Genomic DNA, 20530 nt, shown 5'->3' on the forward strand with positions numbered 1-20530 from the left:
AAGTCAGTATCTTCATGCTCCCACCACTACTCATTTTTAGTCTGTTAAACGCATTTTCCGATATGTTATAGGTATAATTTCCTTTGGTCTCTACTTTCGCCATAACAAACAAATACCATTTTTGGGTTACTCTGATGCTGATTGGACACATTGTCTTGAAACCCGTCGCTATACTTATGGCTATTCGATTTTTCTTGGTGGAAATCTCATCTCTTGGAGTGCCAAGAAACAACCTACTGTTTCCCGATCAAGTTCTAAGTCAGAGTACCGGGCTATGGCAAACACAGCAGTTGAAATAGTTCGGATCACTCACCTCTTGCGTGAACTTCATGCTCTTCATCCAGATCGGCCTACACTGTTGTTCATGACTCAGAATCCCGTTTCTCACAAACGCGCCAAACACATTGACCTGGACTATCATTTTGTCAGGGAACTTGTGGCTTTTAGTAAACTTTACACTAAGTGCATTTATACCAAGCTTCAAAAGTCTTCCACATCCGCAATTTGAACATTTTCGTGTCATGCTTCGCCTTGGTCCACCACCAATTCGTTGAGAGGGGATATTAGATAATAATCTAGAACTATATTAAAACGTATTGTTGTGTATTATCTCTTCATTATTATATGAGATACTATTGTAATCTTTTAATATAAATATACACAGCACACAATATTATTGTGTGGTTCGTTCAATATCATCTACACAGTAGCCAATAAGTTGTTGGACAGATGTTGCAAATATTTTTAATTTTATAAATATTACATGTTCTTTGTGAAAATGTTATTCACAAAAATTAGGATAATTTAGTTAAGGTGTATATATGAGGTTGATGACCGGTCCAAGGAATGTTCTTGAACAATTTTATCTCCCATTTAATCTCCTTCACTAATTTCTCTCTACCCCTGTCTCTTTGAGTATATATCATGAATTTGAAAGTTATTTTTATGAACAGAAATAAGCGGGTTCTCTTCTTCACCAGTGATATCCATCGCTAACATAAACTAAATCACTGTAAGTCCTTCATAATTCTCCATACTCTGTTTCAATTCTTGCTTGAACGACATCAAACAGAGACTTAACTGTTGGATGATCGCAGCTCAATTCTTTATGATTACACATAATTTCCTTATTACAGTGTTGAGCTCCATTGTTTTCGTTCATAAACGTATATCAGCACTGTGTTTAACTATAATTTGACAAAAAAAATTCTGATATCTATCATGATCAAATTTTGATGTGTCTTCAATCCTGTTTCTAATTGATTGTTGACAGAAAAAATGGAAGAAGAAAGAACAACTGGCGTCGTTAGCAAGTTCGTAGGGGGATTACACATCATGAGACGATTCTTGTTTCGAGTGATATCATCTGGTCCAATCCCAGAACACATCGCGTTCATCATGGATGGAAACCGAAGATTTGCAAAAAAATGGAAGCTCGAAGAAGGTGCAGGCCACAAAGCCGGATTCCTAGCACTCATGTCGCTGCTAAAATACTGCTACGAGATGGGAGTGAAGTACGTCACCGTTTACGCATTCAGCCTCGATAACTTCAACAGACGCCCAGATGAAGTCCAATACGTAATGGATCTAATGCACGAAAAGATCCAAGGGTTTTTGAAAGAATTAGATATGGTGAATCGGTATGGAATCCGAGTGTTGTTTATTGGGGATCTGAATCGGCTTTCTGATCAGGTGAGAACAGCGGCGGAGAAGGCCATGGAAGCAACGGCTATGAACACGAAAACTTATCTTTTGGTATGTGTGGCATATGCTTCGTCGCATGAAATCCCGCGTTCTATTTATGAAGCTTGCGAGGAGAAAAGTCGCCGGAAAGTTGGGGAAGTGGAGGAGGAGGAGCAGGAGGAGGTGATCAAAGTGGTGGATTTGGAGAAGAAGATGTATATGGGGGTGGTACCGGATCCTGATATTCTGGTGAGGAGCTCCGGCGAGACGCGGCTGAGCAACTTTTTGCTGTGGCAGACCAGTAACAGTTTGTTGTATTCTCCGAAGGCGTTATGGCCGGAGATGGGGTTCCGACATGTTGTTTGGGCGATCTTGAAATACCAAAAGAATTATTTCTATTTGGAGAAGAAAAAGAAGGATGCTTGATTTACGACGTTATTTATTATTATTATTATTATTATTATTATTATTATTATTATTATTATTATTATTATTATGGTTCCTATTCTCTATAAATAAATCTACGTTGGTATATGTTGTAATTTGCAACTTTTATATGCCCAAAAGTGTCTTATAGTAAGGTGTTTAAGTTTAAAGTAATTTTACTATGTTGGTTCATGTCAATTTAGGTTTGTAAGACGTTTCATCAAATTATGCCTAAAATCGCTTACATACTATTGTTGTTAATGGATCTTGTGTTTTAAACTTGTGGAGTTATATCATATTTTCCTTCATGGTTAGCAAGAGGAGTTATGTTTTGGTTAATGTAGTTCACTACTTCCAAATATAGGACGATACTAACTTATGATGGGAAGGAATATAGTCAAGAAAAATATTAAGGGTTTGGTTGGTAGAAAATTATTAGAATTCATAGGGAAAATGATTTTAATTCCCTGAAATTCATATATTTGGTTGGATTTAGAGGGAAAATGGATTCTTAAATGAAATAAATTTTCTATCATATTGAAAATGAATTCATTTCAAAGTTGGATAAAAAACTTTACTTCTCATCTAGGAAAGTGGCAAATAACGAAAACACTCACTTTACTTATTAGAAAACCAACACTCACCACTATTGCTACCGACCACCAAGTGTCACTGCCACCACCACCATCACCTGCCACTAGGGATGAGATTTAGAACCGGAAAACCAGACCGGAACCGGAACCGAACCGGAACCGGACCCGTTAGAACTGGAATATATAGAACCGGGTCCGGTTCTGGGTTTAAAAATTGGCTTTATCCGGGTTCCGGGTAATCCGGGTTTGGGTCCATTGGGTCCGGGTAAACCGGGTCTAAAATCCGGAACCGGTTTTTGGAACCGGAACCACTTTTAGGGCCGGAACCACTTTTTGTGAAACGTTTACAAGATGCATATCTTATTCGTTTCAACTCCAATTGACATACGGTTTATATTCATTGACTTACAGTCCTCAAAAGTTGAGATACCAAAACTGAAAGTTTTTAGTTTTTTAGTTTTTTTATATTCGGTGAAAGTTTTAAAACATGCATATCTAATTCGTTTGAAGTCGGATTGACATGTGGTTTTTTTCAACTTCTAGTTTACAGTTTGTAGATGAGTTTAGACTATAATTTTGTCATTTTTGGTTTAACATTCAATGATTTACAGTCCTCCGAAGTCGGGATATCAAAACTGAAAATTTTCAACTTTTCAGCTATTTGTTTTTGTACTTTGTATTATGTGAAAATATTAACACAAGTATATCTCATTCGTTTAAATTCGGATTGACATGCGGGTTTTTCCGGAGTGTATTTTAGAGTTTGTACATGATTTTAGACTCTAATTTTGTTAATTGTGGTTTCGTATTCAATAAGTTAGAGCCCCCCAAAGTCGAGATATCAATATGAAAATTTTCAAAGTTCAACCCACTAAGTAGTAATAATTACCAAAAAATTCCGGTTTTTTCGGGTTTTCCAGGTCTAAACCCACTTTATCTGGTTCCAACCTACCCAATTTGATGTTTCCGGGTTTTCCGGTTCTAGACCCACTTTACCCGGAACCATACCCGGAACCGAACCGGAACCGGTTCCTATATACCGGTCCGGTTTCCGGTTCTATAAAATCCCGTTAACCAGTTCCGGGTTTTCCGGGTCCGGGTCTATCCGGTCCGGGTTTGGACCCACTTTCATCCCTACCTGCCACAAACAACCACTGCTATCACCACCACCACTACCATTACCCGCCACCAATAGTCATCGTCACCACTACCATCACACATCACCATTACCATCGTTGTCACCGCTATTACCACCACCACCATCATCCACCACTAACATCGCCGCCACCAACATCACCGTCGCCGTTACTACCGCTGCTGCCATCACTACCACCACTACTGCCGCCACCATCACTCACCACTACTACCACCGTCGCTACCAAACAGGATATAGAATTGGATTCAAATTCCTAACAGATTCTTTTTCCAATTCCATTTCCGTTAGAAACATTTTGCAAACCAAACAGAACCTAAGCTTCACTCCTCTCAAGAATAATCACTATTCTTTAGGTGGTGAGTTTTGGGTGCTACTATTTGGTATCTCAATCGTTACAGGATATACTTTCCATGATGTACATATGTGTGTGGGGCCAACTACACACATCTGTCCACCATATGGTGCATCTAAATGGAGGGTGTGAATAGAATCATTAAAAGAAGTAATTTATAACTTTCTCATAAGAGTTTTTGTTAATCTACTCATAATGAAAAGAATAAACCAAAAGACCTTTGGTCTAGCGGTCAAGAGTGATCCTCTCAAATGAGAGGTCATGGCTTCAAGGCTCTTAGGAGACATATATGATATTTAGGAGTAGGTTTAGATAGTTGCCGTTTCCAAAAAAAAAAAAAAAAAAAAAAAAAAAAAAAAAAAAAAAAAAACTAGCATTTCAATTTTTAATATTATGGATCCTAATGCTAAAAGAAACTAATTATTATGAAACTAGGTTATAACCCATGTACATCACGGTAACAACCTAAAACATGTTCCAAAGTTAATAAACATTATAATTAATAATACATTTGCAAATTTTGAGTGCACTTCATAGTTCATACACATTACACCAACATTTAAAACCTTATATAAATTAAAATTTCTACATTTTATCAAACATATATTATTCTTTATTATTACATATTAAATTTAAATTATAAGACCCCATGTAAAAAAAATCAAACCCTTTTGACTCCCTAAAAAAAACTCAAGATTGAAATCTCCTCCAAAAATTAAACATCCATTCCTCAAAACCCATAGATAGTCAATTTTGTCATTTGTGTTTATCTAGTGACTTAGAAGATGAATAGAAAAAATTATCTATTTCAATATATATATATATATATATATATATATATATATATATATATATATATATATATATATATATATATATATATATATATATATATATATATATATATATATAACTCGATAATATATTAATCAACAAAATCCATAAATTATTTTTAAGAAATCATAACCTAAAACCATTGATAATTACATGCCTGGACATTTTAAATGTAAATAAATTATGTTACACTTTAATTCTTTTTAAGTACTAAAATTACATTTTTTTGGTATTTTATATGATGCATCTATAAAAAAGATACTTAAAAATGTTTTATTGCTCTTTGTTATTAGTTGAATCAATCTTTAACAATATAATGTTTCTGTTGTTTTAAGTATAAGCAATTTGAGTGGATGAATAAGACGGTATTTGCCTGTTATTTTAATATGAACATATTATCAACAAATGTGTTTAAGTTTCAATTTTTTGTCATTTTTTATAAGTACTCATTTTCCAAAAACTTAATCTACTCACTGCATATCCTTGTTAGATTTTAAGTTTAAGATCATCACCCATTATGTAAAATTTGCAGCATTATACCGAAATTATTAACTCCAACACCCAAATATATTTACAAAATAATCAGATGAAGTTTTAGGTTTGCATCAAAATTTCAATAACTACCAAACAAATAAAAGAATAACAGTTATTGTAACAGCAACAATTATACAAAACAATTTTAATTTGACCTATATAAAAAGTTGATGCAAGAAATCCATCATTTTTTCTGCCCTAGTCCTTGTAAAATCTACAAAATGGGTAAATAGACTAAAATATCATTTTCTTTTCTTTTTAACCCATCATTTGCTCCTATCACTACTATTCCATACTCAACTTTAATGCCCTTTAGTTTTGAACCAAGTATTTCAATTCTTTATGCCGTCACAGTACCGGTACCAAACATGTTATCAATACCCATTTTCCATAAAATACCAAAAGCACCCTTCTCGGACAATTCATGATTTTAAAGGGCACCCTATACCAAAAAATATCTTTTACTTCATTACTTCTCCTAATAATAAATCTTTTATTATTTTTCATTATTACTCATCCAAAACTCAAAATTAAAACTAACTACCTGTTCTTTAGGATCCTCTTTCCTTTCCTGCACATTTTATTAATCAAACACCATAACATCTTTCATTTCATGCTCATTTTCTTTGAGGAACTTTCTAAAGGAAACCATAAATCATTGACAATAGTACTTAATTTAGTATCAGAGCACGAGTAGAAAGTTTATCCTTAAAAGAGCCAAAATGCATAAGAAAGAATCCAGGTCTGGTCCTGCTCAGGAAGAAAAGTTTGAAATCATTGAATAAACCCTAAAATCATGAAATTTTGAAGAAATAACTTATCTCGACTTGTATCATAGACAAATACCCCTTTTTTTAGACAATTTTGTCCCCGATAATTCTAGAGTTTATTATTTGCATGTATAGTTAGTTTTCATATTAGGTAGTAATAATAATCATCGACTTTGAAGCTCAAACACTCTATAAAGACCGTAAAGGATGTATGACCTCAGTACCTAAGTTTAAGCTTAAATAATTGGATTTTTAGACTACATTCGATAACATTGGTAAGAATAACCAATAGTCAAGAAGTAAGAAAGATGAATGCATGATACTATTAAAAGATGCGGTCTTTACTAATGCGTGTATAATAGCCCACCCCCGAAATTGTAACAGGTTAATCCACACTCTTATATGATGCAGCCACCAAATGCAATATACATGAAATGAGCAATACAAATTATACAAAAAACTCATGTTTGGAGGCAATGATGGGCAAAAGAGAAAAAAAAAACTTTTGTTAACAAATTGGGGCATAAGTCATGAAACATTAATACTCGTTACATTAGATAACACTAAAATGAATAAGATGTTACCCAAGAGGAGCAAAATCATTATCAGACAAAAAATCAGACTTCTTTGAATCATTGTGGTGACCTGGAACTGATTCTTCCACTAAATGAGAGATCTTTGTATTTGCACTTGTTCTTTTATACGCCTACATTCGATATTATATCAAATTAAAATAGACTGAATAATCAACGCACATAAGAAGCCTGCGAAAACTTCAAATTCCACGTATTAAAATCAAAATCAAAATATGTAGCTAACAAATCGTTTAAGAAGAGCTTTGTTACTTACCTTCAAGTAAATTTATGATAAATCTAACAGTAACAAAATTGAAAAGGGAACCCTGTAGCAACGGGGAAATTGTGAGATTGACCTAATTATTGAAAAAATTAAACCAGGAAACACCTAAATTTAAGAAATAGCGAAGAAGTAATTGGAGTCGATTTTGGTGACTTAGGTGCTGCTTGTTTTCTCGAAGAGAAAATTCATAAAGTCTACGGACCACCTCTGCAATCCTCTGTAGCAGAAGATGTGGAACAAACGATTGCAGTCTATAATAAGAAGCATGTTTGTTTTTTAACATCTGCAGACTGCTGCAGTAAACTGAAATTTAAATAAACTAATTTTATCAACTAGAAATAGTTCGTAACATCGAAATTTTAATAATTCTAGTCTTAAAACAATGAAAGAATACTAAAAAGAACACGTAAAAAAAACAAAAATATAAAACTTTAAAAAAAGAAACTTAAAAAAATATAAAAGAAGCTAACATATTTATTCTAGAACAAAAAAACTAATTTTAAAAAACATAAAAAAATAATTAAAAAATTAAGAAAGTATTGCAAACGATGTTTACAAAATTTGTAAATATTTCTACACGTTAAAAAAGATGCAATGAAACTGAAAATATTATTAACAGAAACAGGAAAAAAATTAAAAAAATCGAAGTTTTTTTTTTAAATAAAGTTAAAAAAAATTTATGGGAACTATAAAAAGAAATTGTATCAAATCTGTAAATAAAAGTTTAAAAAATCAAAGGTTTTTTAAAAAAAATAAAAGTTTAAAAAAAATAAGTTATACCAAAATTCTAAAAAAAACACTTGGAAAAAATGAAAGTTAAAGAAGTTTGAAGATATGAGTCAAGTGATGCGCTACGCAGTACACGCGTAGAGGTTTTGTAGTATGGAGTCTTCCAAAAACAAACTATTACGAGAGGGAAAGGGATGCACGTGTACTGCGCCGCGCGGCAAAAAGTGGTTTGAAGAGGTTTTTTAAAAAAAACAAACAACACCTTACTGATGAACGGAAGGAGAAACGATGGAGCACAATAAAATTACACATCTGTATTCCAAACTATTGTTATTACTTATGGTGCCAATATATTCCAAAATCAAAAACAGAAAATAAAGCACCATCAAAATTTAGGTTAGGATGTGTGGAGAAGAACGTATTTTAAGTGGGAAACAGAAGAGAAGAAGTTCAATATGTCTGTTCTAAATTCGTTCCCGATTTTAAGACATTAGATTCATGATTTATTGTGATATGATTAGATTGTTTCAAAATTTAGTTCCTGTTTTTAAGGCATTTAAAGAAGAATTATTACATAAGCGGGAAAATTTTAATTTCAAGGTGTATAAAGCTACCATGTGGCAGGAAGAAGCTCTAGAAAGGACACGTGGCATTTCATTTCAAAACTGTCTTTTATTAGAATTGTAGATAAACCAAGAAAACCCTAATAATCATCAAAAGTCAAAGAAAAAACAAGCCCAAAAGGGATAAGAAGTGCTTGATTTGTAGGGCATGCCCAAACCCTGGCTAACTGTAGCCCTCAACGGCCGGTTTACTCCCCCTTGTCGAGCATTTGGCCAGTATGTCACAAACTCGTATAAAGAGATGTTTCTTTATCATATCAATCCACCTTGTATGGGAGTTAAGCTGAGGTAAGGGTGTTAGATGAGTTTTTGAATGGGTAATGTCACTATAGCCCAATCAACTATTGTCATTTTTCCGATTTAGTTAGTAAAGTATTTTTTTTTTTTGCGCAATAGGTCATTAAACTTACAACTTATATGTCAAATAAGTCACTTTCGTTAGTTTTTAACATATCCTTCGTTAACCAGTTATTATAAATTACAAGAATGATCCTTATGATTTCAATTTCTTTCGTGGTTGGTCCCACACCAACACAGTTCATCACCAATATCACCACCATTCAATTCCGGCAACCACCACTCTTCACCTCAGGCAACCCGGTTAACCATTATCCTGACATACGATCACTCACAAAAAAAAATCTCAATCGGTTTTAATTTTAATAATAATTTTAACGAGTTTCAATTTTAAAGAATGTATTTTTTTTAAATATGTTCAGAATCAACATTAATGAAAGTGTAACAATGTCTATTTGCTAAAAAGAAATTAATTATCAATAAGATATTCGTGAGTTAACTTTTTCTTATAAAAAATGCATCAATACTCCTTACATTCACAAAGTATATGCAAGACATGTTTATTTGAATTGGATTATCCGAATGAAATTATTACACCAAACAACACTAAATGCAATTCACTAACTACCAACATATATATTTTTCTTTGCAACAAGAACCCCATTTTAAAAACTGATCATGCAACTATTTCTCCAAATAATATTAAATGCAGTTTGCAAACTTCTATGATGACCATTTTTAGTGATCTAGCATATTTTTGGTTGATTTAAGGGATTTAAGTGGTTGAAATTTTTATCAAATGTATCGTATTTTTACTAAAATCGACCGGTAAACTAAACTCTAAATCAAAAATCGTGGGGGTTGCTCGAGGTGAACGTTGGTGGGTGCCCGAAGTGAACGGTGGGGTGCATGTGATGAACGATGCTGATAAAGGACCAACCACAAAAGAAATTGAAACCATAGGGACCATTCTTGTAAATTATAATAACTAGTTAACGAAAGATTTGTTAAAAACTAACGAAAGTGACTTAATAGACATGTAAGTTGTAAATTTAATGACCCATTGAACAAAAAAAATACTTTAGTGACCAAATGGAATAAATGACGATAGTTGAGTGGGCTATAATGACATTTACCCTTTTTGAATTAGTGCAAAATGGTCCCTATCATTTTGGGGCAAGGTCCAAAAACTAGATATCTCATTTATATACTTTTGCTACAAGTAACAAGAAAGGAAATATATATATCATTCAACACACTAATTCATTCCAAAATTTAGTTCCTTCAAATGTTTTTAATCAAAACAAATCATTGTACAAGATAGAAGATAAAATTGAGTCCAATATTTGACTTACATATTTGAAAAATAAGAGGAAAAAGTTATATTTTAATACCTACAATAATTTCAAACAACCAAAAAGTATTACATAATTATATGTATGATATGATGAATGAACAAGCTCTTCAAAGAGGCCAAAAAAAATGAGTTCTTTGGTTGCAAGCCAAAATCATATCATGAAGGTATGTGTAGACGGGGTCGATTACAGAAAACCCGACCATTAGCTTTCACAAATGCTGCTATTGCTAAACTTAATCCCCCCCAAAATAGGGAAAATACTAGTTGCCAAATATCATTCCGAACTACAAAAAAAAATTAATTAATTAATTAAAAGTTGACAATATGAAAATTGATTAATTGGGGTTTTGAACCAACTCACCTTGCTTTAGTGACAACATGGCGAAAAAGAATCCCATGGCTATCAATGCAAAAGCAAGAGGGAAAGACTCCAAAAAAAAAAAAACAATATCAATATTAGAAATAAAAAAAGGTAAAACCGAAAATCCATAATTATTTTTTAAATTATACTCACAGCAAACGACTCGACCCTCTTTTTTGGCTTTTTTGGAGCCATGTCTCGAGACACTGAAACAATGTAATGTCCTTGCAATAGATCCGTTGCATCCTAAATAATTAATTAATTAAAAGATTAATGTCTAATGAAGTACAATTCCTTAATATATATATATAAAAAAAAAAAAAAAAAAAAAAAAAAGTGAAGCTAATAATTTTGTATTTAGAAAAAAATAAAGTTACCTGTTTTGTACCATCAATGAAATTATTGAGGTAATAGCGCGTTAGGGAGCTTATACCATCTTTAACAAGTCCATGGCTTGTCCTTTTTCCATATCTAAAAAAAAAAAAAAAAACAATTATATAAATTATTTATCAACCTTACAATAAAAAATTCTACATCTTTCTGATAGATTGTCATGTAAAGAAATCAAATGAAATTGCATTGCTATTTCATGTAAATACACCTGACAAAATCTCCTTTCAAAGCAGGGGTGCCAGAATATTGAATGCTTATATCATCTCCATGATTTGCCCATACTGAAAAATAAAAAAAATGATTTTACATATTATTATATATAATAAAGAGACTACAAATCCATGATTAAAAGAGGTATTTCGTTAATACTTACATATTTTGAAGCAATCATCAAAATTAGGATAAGAGCTAATTTTTTTTTCAGCATCAAAAACACCAAGCCTTTGAAGTTGGAGTTCCAACATTTTACGCCCAATCATACTCTATAACAAACAAAAAGAATCAAGATTTATAAATTTATATTAAAAAAAAAAAAAAAAGGTAGAGATATAAGATATAATATACCTGTGTAACATTTGTGCGATCTAAGCAATCAATACAATTAGTTCTTACAACTCCAATTTGGGATTCAATCTTTTCACCCTTATCATTTAATAAATAGTACCTATGATTTTTGACAAATAAATATCCAAACAACAAACAAAATGTTTATTAAATTCTGAAGAAGTTATTAATATGAAATGTACCTATTGTTAACAAGGAACTCCTCAATTTGATCATAAAGGATAGATAGGCGTTCAAAATGAATGTGTCCACAGATCTTATGGAAATCGAAGTGGACATATCTACAAGAAATAGCAATGTACTTTAATATATTTATTTATTTATTCATTATAGCATTAAATAAATAAGAGTGACATTTATTTATTGTTACCTCAAATCATCACTAAGAATATTTTGTATTGAAGAGGCGTACTTTTCACATAAACGCCCTTCACCACCACTCTAATAAAAAAATAAATATGAGTTAAAAAATTATTCATGTTTACTTTTCATTTTAATATTAATTATATATATTGTATACCTTATTGACAAGATCAACAGCTATGACATTTCCATATTTCTTCCTTAAATCCAGAAAATGCCTCTCAGCAACTCGAGGCTTCAGAGTTCATATTAAGTGTAAGTAAGAAACTAAATGCAACTTTTTTCATATGTTTTTTGTGTATTATAACATCCTACTTTAATTTCTTTTTCAAAGTAAAATGTTGTAATAAGAAAAAAAAAAAAAAAAGGTAGAATGTTGCAATATACAGATGTAAGAAAGTAAAATGTTGTGTATTATACTCACTGCTTCTTCAGGTTTCACAATCTGAAACTTAGGCTTATATGTCAAATCAACAACTTGTTCCCATAAAAATGGTATTGATCCTCGGACCTATAAAAAAAAATAATAACAACAATAATAATAATAATTTTAATAATAACACCAGATACATCAAAATGGAGTGATGAAACAAATATATATACCTGTACAAATGATGCAGTAAATCCATTTAATTTTACAATTTGTTCACTTTCAACAAAATTTGCAACATATCCATCAGAATCAGCTCCTCTTCTCCACATTCGTGTCCCTGTGTATATTTATTATTTACAACCTTATACTTTAAGAAAACTGACCTGTGTATATTTATTATTTAACTCTTTAATTGAGAAGCATACATACCAGTTCTCCTAGTGCATCTTCTAGCAATGAGGGTGACATCTATTGTATCTTTTCCAATAGTTGACTGAAAGTTCTGAAAAGCTGATTATAAATTGAGGAAAAACAATAACTTTATGATTTGACAATGTATCCCAAATGGAGACAGATGTAGCAATTCTCCCACATTTATAGAAATTGATAACTATAAGCTCTCTATCTCTTTCACACACTCACATACACACACATAACACACTCATACTCATTCTATTATATTTTTTTTTTTTAAAAAGGATACACCCTTGGATGACAGGAAGCATGTACTTGTCAAGCTGCAAGGAGATAATGGTAAATTCAGGTATTCAGATTTATGAAAGGTGAAGAAATTAGATTTTTAGACATGTTTCAAAGTTAGTGAAAAAAACAAACCTTGCTATCAATCAGAATTTCCAACATATAATTGTTCCAAAGAAAACGAGGCTCCGCCTGTGACACATAAATTACAATTGTATAATAAATAAATAAATAAATATATATATATATAATATATATATATATATATATATATATATATATATATATATATATATATATATATATATATATAATAGGAAAATGTAAATTGGCAATCTTTATGCCAAAAAGCACCATTTTTGTATAGATATGCATGGGTGCAGATACAATTAAAAACATATAAAAGAAATGGGTCAAACGGATTGGGTTGACCTGTTAACTTTTTTTCTATTTCTTAACTTCATAAACCATTATATATTAAATATAGTGACTGGAAACTATTATTAAAAAAATGATCTAGTTTTTTGAATAAAATGATTTAGGAGGTTGTGAACATTTGATTATACATTGAGCAACTTTTAACTTGTTCGACCTATTAGATCCACTTTCTTTCCAGCTATCTTTTTATCAATAAAAATATTTAACCCAAATTGACTCATTTTCACATAAATTGACTAAATTACCCCCTCTACTTAAAAGGGAACACTTGCCTGTCTCCAAAGAGGAAGAAGCCTCGATTCATCACCCAAGTCATTCAACCGTTGTGCACTGAAAAGATAAAAATGGCAGAAAAAGGTTCACTTTGTTTCTAATTTGATCACTAGAGTTTAAAAACAAATCTTCTTTCTAAAAATAGATTTTTAAGTAAATTTTCTTGAAAGTAAATTGCTAATTTATTGAAATTTACCCAATAAAGATAACAAAAAAACACCCAAAAGGAAAACGATAGATCTCACAACAAAGATTATCAAATCTTTAGTGTCAAAAAGAAAGGAAAGACATTAGACATGTTATATTTTATAAAAAAGATGAACCTTAATGTTATGTTAACATCATATGAAAAGTAGAGGCCAGGAGTCTTCTCTGCAACTTTTAACATGGCAGAAAACTCGGACTCTGTCTTTTTCTGCCAGAATTAGATTTATAATATTAAAAATACTGTAAATTATAAATATAACAACAAACAAAAAGGTTAACAATTTAAAAAGAGAAGTTCATTTCATAATTGTATTCACCTGTTCTTCAGGAGAGTTTTTCACTGAATGATCACATGGAAGGACTTTTAACTTTGAAACTTTGAAAATGGGATGACCCAAGTAGGATCCAACACATTCACGTTCGGATATGACAAATAGATATGATCCTGAAAAGGAAAAACAGTTGCTTAAAACCTAGGGACATTTAGGTAATTTTACATTTACCTCAATCATCAGTTTTCTCACAACTACTTCTAATCAAACTCAAAATCACTTTACCCAAAAAAACTAGAAAATGCTAACTTGATCCATGAATAATGCAAATCCTTATTGTTTTTAATCAAACTTATGTCATTATATAGCATGCTTGGACAGATTATTACAAACAAAATCCAAAAGCAAGTAGGCATTACAAGATATACAGTCAATTAATATATATATATATATATATATATATATATATATATATATATATATATATATATATCATCCTACCTGCCAAAAGCTTTAGCATCCCAACAACACCAAAAATGGTCTGAACTTTTGGAGTGTGGCCAGTAGAGTTTGGAAGTTCATCTACATAAAATGAAACAGTAATAAAACATTAGCCAAGATTTATAATAATCATAAACCATATAACTTTCATCAACAACAATAAAAATCATTATAAAAATCATCCAGATCTCAGAAAATGTTAATAAAACCACCATTTTTCAAGTTTCTCTTCTCAAAATTATCTAAAACAGTCTATTTATAGAAGTATATTGGTTTGAATAATGAATTTTGAAGTCCATTTATCATATTAGAAATTTAGTAAAAGTATATTATTCTTTATTGCAATTTTACAAACTAGGGAGAGCTCATTGACTTCGGATACTACATACATGATACATCTATCCTAGGTAGCTATCACAATTGGTGAATTAGGTTAACAAAAGAGGAAATGTTGAAATTCATATCACAAGATGGAAATTGTCTAGCAATTTTATGAAAATGAGGGAAAACATTCTACTCTAATCGAGTAGTATATTGTACAAGAAATCATGAATTACTAAACTAAATTACAAACTGCAAATAGTTTTTCAGCATAGGCACTTATACTAATACAGATGTGAGATGATCAAATCTCGTGGCTTACTGTAATTAAGGTAAACCCTCCACCAAATTTATAGTTTCGTAGAACATGATATTTCAATACAGAATCAATAAGTTCTAAATCGAAGAGAAAGAAACGAAATCGAGAACAAACCAAGGAGAGTCAGGGCCCCATTAAGACGACTGATTGCCAAACAAGATCCAGAAGAACCATCACTAGGCTCCACAACAAATTGATCAGAATACTCCCATAATCTCATACGCGTATACAATTTCTGAGAAGGATCTGCCTTGGCCAACATTTTTTTGTCCTCCGATCCCTTCGTAAGTATCAGTTTCAGCAGAATTGAATTATATGGAAACAGATAGGAGAAAAAATGAAGACGGAGATGGGAGAGAGAGTGAAGAATCGATGAAGAGAAATGTGTATAGCGGCCGGCCGGTTGTTAATGGAAGTGCTTGTATTAGATCTTGAAGAACTTGAATGCTTATGAAGGAACCAGATGCTTCAAATTATGTCTCTGTGCTACCCACGTTAGAGTATTGGAAAGATAATCAAATCTATCAATAATTCATGTTCAAGTCTTAAAAGTTAATTAAGTTTATTACCCTAATTTTATAATAGTCTAATCACCAAAATGACCAAATGTGAATAGCTTATAAAAATAGGAAAAAATATTGTGATAAAAACTAATTTTGAAAAAATATTTAAGGATAAACTTATTAAGGAACATAGTATAGGTTTTATTCGCATTTAATCTTTTTAAGTTATGTTTTGTTCATATATTATCATTGTATTTATTTGGACGGTTCATGTTACATTTTTATTTTTTATACCGACCGACGTAGGTTTTAACCACTCATAAAAATCTAATGGGAACAGTTCAAACACATTTAATGGTAATATATGGACAAAAAAAACATAAGGGACCAAATGTGAACAAAATCTAAACTATGTTACCTTATAAGTCATTAACTCTTTTTTACAATAGTTTATTCACATCACCAGAGAAACCGGTTTGGTTTTTTGGGATCGGTCTTGCTGTTTGGTGAGCATGCATAGTATTATGTAGTTGGTCATGTAAAGGTTGACAAACCAATGAGACTTAGTTGGACAAGGGTGAGTGACCGGCCTGAATCGGACCGAACCCGGTTTCGACCGAAACCAAACCAGTCTAGACCAATAATGAGAACGATAACCGGACCGGTTAGACTACATCGGTTCTGTTTATTATTATTAGTTTTTTTGTTAAATGCTCAGTTGGAATGGGTACACATCCTTATGCAATTGGTACAACTAATTAATGTTTTGAGCCCAAATGATTAAAATAATATCAAATCAACCATCAAAAATTAACCTATTATATAAAGAAATTAGGTGTTTATATTGTCTAAAATAAAGTACAAAAAATAAATTCAAGGCTGAAAATAACATAAATTCAGCTTTGATACCCTATGTTTCGGGACCTATATAACTCAATCAACATGTAACCAAATAAGGTGTTTATATAGTCTAAAATGAAATACACAGCAAACTATGTGTTGAAAAAAACCATGGCATTCCGACTTCAATTAAAGGAGTTATGACAGTTTATAGAAGATGAAAGGTTGAGTATGATCAAGCTCAAACTGAAACACCTCTCATACGGACTAGTAGAAATGCAGTTCAATGGAAACATAAAAGACGCCCGAAGCTACCACGTCACAAGGATGTAATGTTAACAGTCAAAACAAGTCCACAAGGATATAATATGGACAGTCTAAACAAGTTCAATGGTAATATATGGATAAAAAATGTAATGGACTAAATATGAACGAAACCTAAAGTATGTTACATACACCAATCGGTCAAGTCATAAGGATGTAATGTGAACAGTCTAAACAAGTTCAATGATAATATATAGACAATAAAAAACTAAAAGGACAAAATATAAACAAAACATAAACTATATTACCATTATAATTCATAACCCAAATATTTATAAATTACTTGTATGATTATAATTCGTAAAGATAAAAATATTTGTTCTCTGTAAATATTTAGTCATTTAAGATATTTATTTTTATGTCTTACCATTGAACTTTATTATGGTATTTAAAATAAATTATTACGACCGAATATTACGTCATAATTGTATATTTTAAACATCAAAAACAAGTTTCAATGGTAAGATGTGTATAAAAAATAAAAATAAAAATAAAAAAAAAACTTAAGTGACTAAATATGTATATGGAACAAATTTCGTTACCCTATAAATCATTGTCTTTTTCTAAAATACAAATGTTTTTCACAAAAACTGTGGAATGACATTTTAACCCTACAATATTTTTAGAATTGGTATAATCAGTCCCTAAATTATGTTTGTTGTTTTATGTGGGCATAAGGTGGATTTTGTTTGGTCTAAATAGTCATTTTTGACAAAATGAAGGCGTAACTAGGTTACCCCTTATGTCAGCTCGTTTAATTGGTCTAATCATTTATTTGTTTATCATAGGGGAAATTACATGTCTCCCTCCTTCTCCTTCTCTCTCTCTCTCTCATACACATACATAATTCATCTCCCTCTCTTGTTCATCATTTTCTTCAGGCATAAGGTCAGTGTTCACCTTCTTTACCGTCTTTCTTTCTTTTTACACTTAATGGAGACTAATTAATGGTGTTGAATTTCTTTTCTTTTATAGGTCTTGACATGGGAAGATGTTGAAATCCCCGATCCAAAAGTGGGAGAAATCAGGTTGAAGCAAAATTCAATTAGTCTAAATTTCTTAGATTACAAATTAAAACTTGCTTAATATGAATGGAACAACGATTTCGATAGGTTGAACTTGGTCACATACAATCTTGGTACATGCGGCAACACGTAGAATTGAATATTTGATCTGTCAATGGGCAAGTGTGATTGGAGCCACCATTTACGAACAATGTCGACCAAAGAGAAGGTTTTGCACACAATTTTATCGATCTAACTGTAAACCCCTAAAGCCCAATAAACCTAAAGGGGCTTCATTGCAATTTTGAATCTACATTTGTTAGGAATATGATCGATCTTTACCCTGTTATTTTTGTTGTTCGCTATATGTTCTTGTGAAAACGGGGGTGGTGACTGAAGGGGAATGGTTTGGAGATGTGTGTTTGACTGGAAAAGATGTGTATTGTTTCCAATGTAAATTGGAGATGGTGTTGGATACAATAGTGCTTTCAGGAGGTGGTGCATTTGTATTGAAAGGATGAAGAGGGCTACTTTCACCATTATAAGGAGCATGATCCTTCTTTTTAAAGCTTAAATCTCGAAAAATGTCCCTTGAAGATGAAGATGAAGTGTTATTGGAGGAGATACCAGGAGACTGGAATGAAGCCTTTTCATGTCAATAACTGCTAAAATTGTGTGTGTCGGAGATATGTTTAGGGATAAATCTAAAAAACGAGTGCTTTGTCATCGGAATAGTGTCGACCAAGGAGAAGATTGTGCATGCGAAAGAAAATCGATGTGAAAATGTGATTCTTTACAATGATGGGGACCCTTGACCGCAAAATGTGATGTTAACTTTCCAAGGTGATCCACATCAACATATCTTTGTTTCTTTTTCATTGGTATTTGGATTTAAATTGATTACGTGGCACAAAACTATTTATTATAGGTTAGAGATACTAAATAAGCAGGTAAAAACCCATCTTATGCCCCTATAAAACAACAAAAGTAGTTTAGGGATTAATTAGACTAATTTCAAAAACATTGTAGGGCTAAAGTGTCATTTCCCCTATCAGTTTATACAAAACCTAATTATTCATGATATATACTAATTATCATGTGGAACAAATCACCTGTAACGACCAAAAAGTCATTACTTCTTAAGTAAAGGATTAACAGGAATTGTAAAGATTATTAATGAATGGTTATTAAAGGAAATTTTTAGCTCTCCTGGAGATGGTTCCGTGGATATAAAGTTTGTCAAAATCAGAGTTCGTATGTGAAATTTATGGTCGTTCGAAAAGTATGCTGCTATTCGAGAAAAAATTAGAAAATCAGAAAAGCGCAAAGCTACTCTTAAAAGGCTCAGCGTGCCAATGTTGAACACGAATAATACATGTCGATCGGAGATTACACGTGGCAGAAGGAGGCACATGTGGTAGCTCTGAAAACGTCACTTAGAATAGGGTGTGGCGCACCCTAAGGGAGATGTGTCGCGTCTCCAGACCATATATGTGTGGCTTCCATCATTTTTTATACGTTTGGCCAGTTAGAGCTCTGGACGGTTATATAGCATTATATAGAAGTATGTGTTAACGCCGGTATATAGGAATTGATACTAGCACGAGGTATAATCGTTTGTTTCAATATTTAGTTATTCGGTTCATTATTTACGATGTTGTGATTATCAAACGAGGGTCAGAACTCGAGTTGGATTGTTGGGTCTATAATACGGTGTCGTTATAGACTTAACGACACATTGAATAATTAATTGAATTCCACGTTAGAAATGCTTAACCCGATTAACGAGGGTTATAAAACCTATGTTATGGATAACTAGAAGTTATTGATCGAATGGACGATTTACAGGGTTAAGCCGTTTAACAGTTGGATTACGAGACTCGATGAGTCGGGGTAACGAATGGTTACCAGATTCGGTTAATGATTGAATAAAGGAATACTATAGTTGGTGTGATAATAAATCTATGTAAATTCTGAGGAACTTGGTATATTGCCTGAATAGGTTCGTACAAGAGGTAGACTAGAAAGTAGTGCATGGTGTGAGGATCAGTCAATAGTTAGTCTTCATTAACTAGCCAGGTGAGCACGTATGGATTTTTCTGGGTACATAGCAAAGTAATTTATATTACGTGAAAATATGTGAATTATGTTGGATTAAGGTGTCTACGCTCACAACTAAATTGGTATAACTTTTAATTAGAAGCAATGCCCTTTTTAGGTTGCCCTCATAACTAGAACTTGGTTAGAATGACATTTATGGAGAGAGGATAAATTTATTAGTTTATTATATGATTAATAAATTTTAATAAATGATTTGTTAATATATTGTATGATTAGTATATTAATTAGAAATAGATAGTTGATTTGTTAATTTATTATGTAATTAATAAATTAATATGAGATCAATAGTTATATAACTGATTTGTTAATTTATATGATTAATAAATTAATAAGAATTAATTAATTATTAATCAGAATTAATCTAGAATTGATTTGGGTTTAATTGCAATTAACTAAAGGTCCAAGGGTTGAATTGTAATTGTTCTTAATTGAGCAAGGAAGG

At 31.7% G+C, this 20530-nt stretch overlaps 2 protein-coding genes across 2 annotated transcripts; one reads left to right on the forward strand and one right to left on the reverse strand.

Annotated features, from left to right (window-relative positions):
- Positions 1-854: 854 nt before the first annotated feature.
- LOC111919005 (dehydrodolichyl diphosphate synthase 6-like) lies at positions 855-2283 on the forward strand. Its single transcript, XM_023914614.3, has 2 exons — positions 855-1012; positions 1274-2283. The coding sequence occupies exon 2, from the start codon at positions 1279-1281 to the stop codon at positions 2107-2109; it is 831 nt and encodes a 276-aa protein (XP_023770382.1). The 5' UTR covers positions 855-1012; positions 1274-1278; the 3' UTR covers positions 2110-2283.
- A 7834-nt stretch (positions 2284-10117) lies between these two features.
- LOC111919004 (phosphoinositide phosphatase SAC7) lies at positions 10118-15813 on the reverse strand. Its single transcript, XM_023914613.2, has 20 exons — positions 15411-15813; positions 14657-14737; positions 14201-14328; positions 14000-14091; positions 13676-13733; positions 13101-13157; positions 12970-13003; positions 12696-12776; positions 12497-12603; positions 12318-12404; positions 12051-12128; positions 11901-11971; positions 11713-11811; positions 11531-11630; positions 11340-11448; positions 11175-11247; positions 10951-11044; positions 10727-10819; positions 10574-10640; positions 10118-10496 (listed from the first exon to the last, which is right to left on the reverse strand). Exons 1-20 carry the CDS (start codon positions 15556-15558, stop codon positions 10369-10371), a joined length of 1785 nt encoding a protein of 594 aa, XP_023770381.1. The 5' UTR covers positions 15559-15813; the 3' UTR covers positions 10118-10368.
- Positions 15814-20530: the final 4717 nt, after the last annotated feature.

This window comes from Lactuca sativa, chromosome 8 (genome assembly GCF_002870075.4).
Source record: "Lactuca sativa cultivar Salinas chromosome 8, Lsat_Salinas_v11, whole genome shotgun sequence".
NCBI lineage: Eukaryota > Viridiplantae > Streptophyta > Magnoliopsida > Asterales > Asteraceae > Lactuca > Lactuca sativa.

Coding starts and splice junctions, on each gene's coding strand:
- LOC111919005 (XM_023914614.3), top strand. CDS start 1,279: ATGGAAGAAGAAAGAACAACTGGCGTCGTTAGCAAGTTCGTAGGGGGA.
- LOC111919004 (XM_023914613.2), bottom strand. CDS start 15,558: ATGTTGGCCAAGGCAGATCCTTCTCAGAAATTGTATACGCGTATGAGA. Junction 13,734..13,999: donor GATGTTAACATAACATTAAG/GTTCATCTTTTT, acceptor TTATCTTTTCAG/TGCACAACGGTTGAATGACT. Junction 10,641..10,726: donor AGAGGGTCGAGTCGTTTGCT/GTGAGTATAATT, acceptor TTTTTTTTGGAG/TCTTTCCCTCTTGCTTTTGC.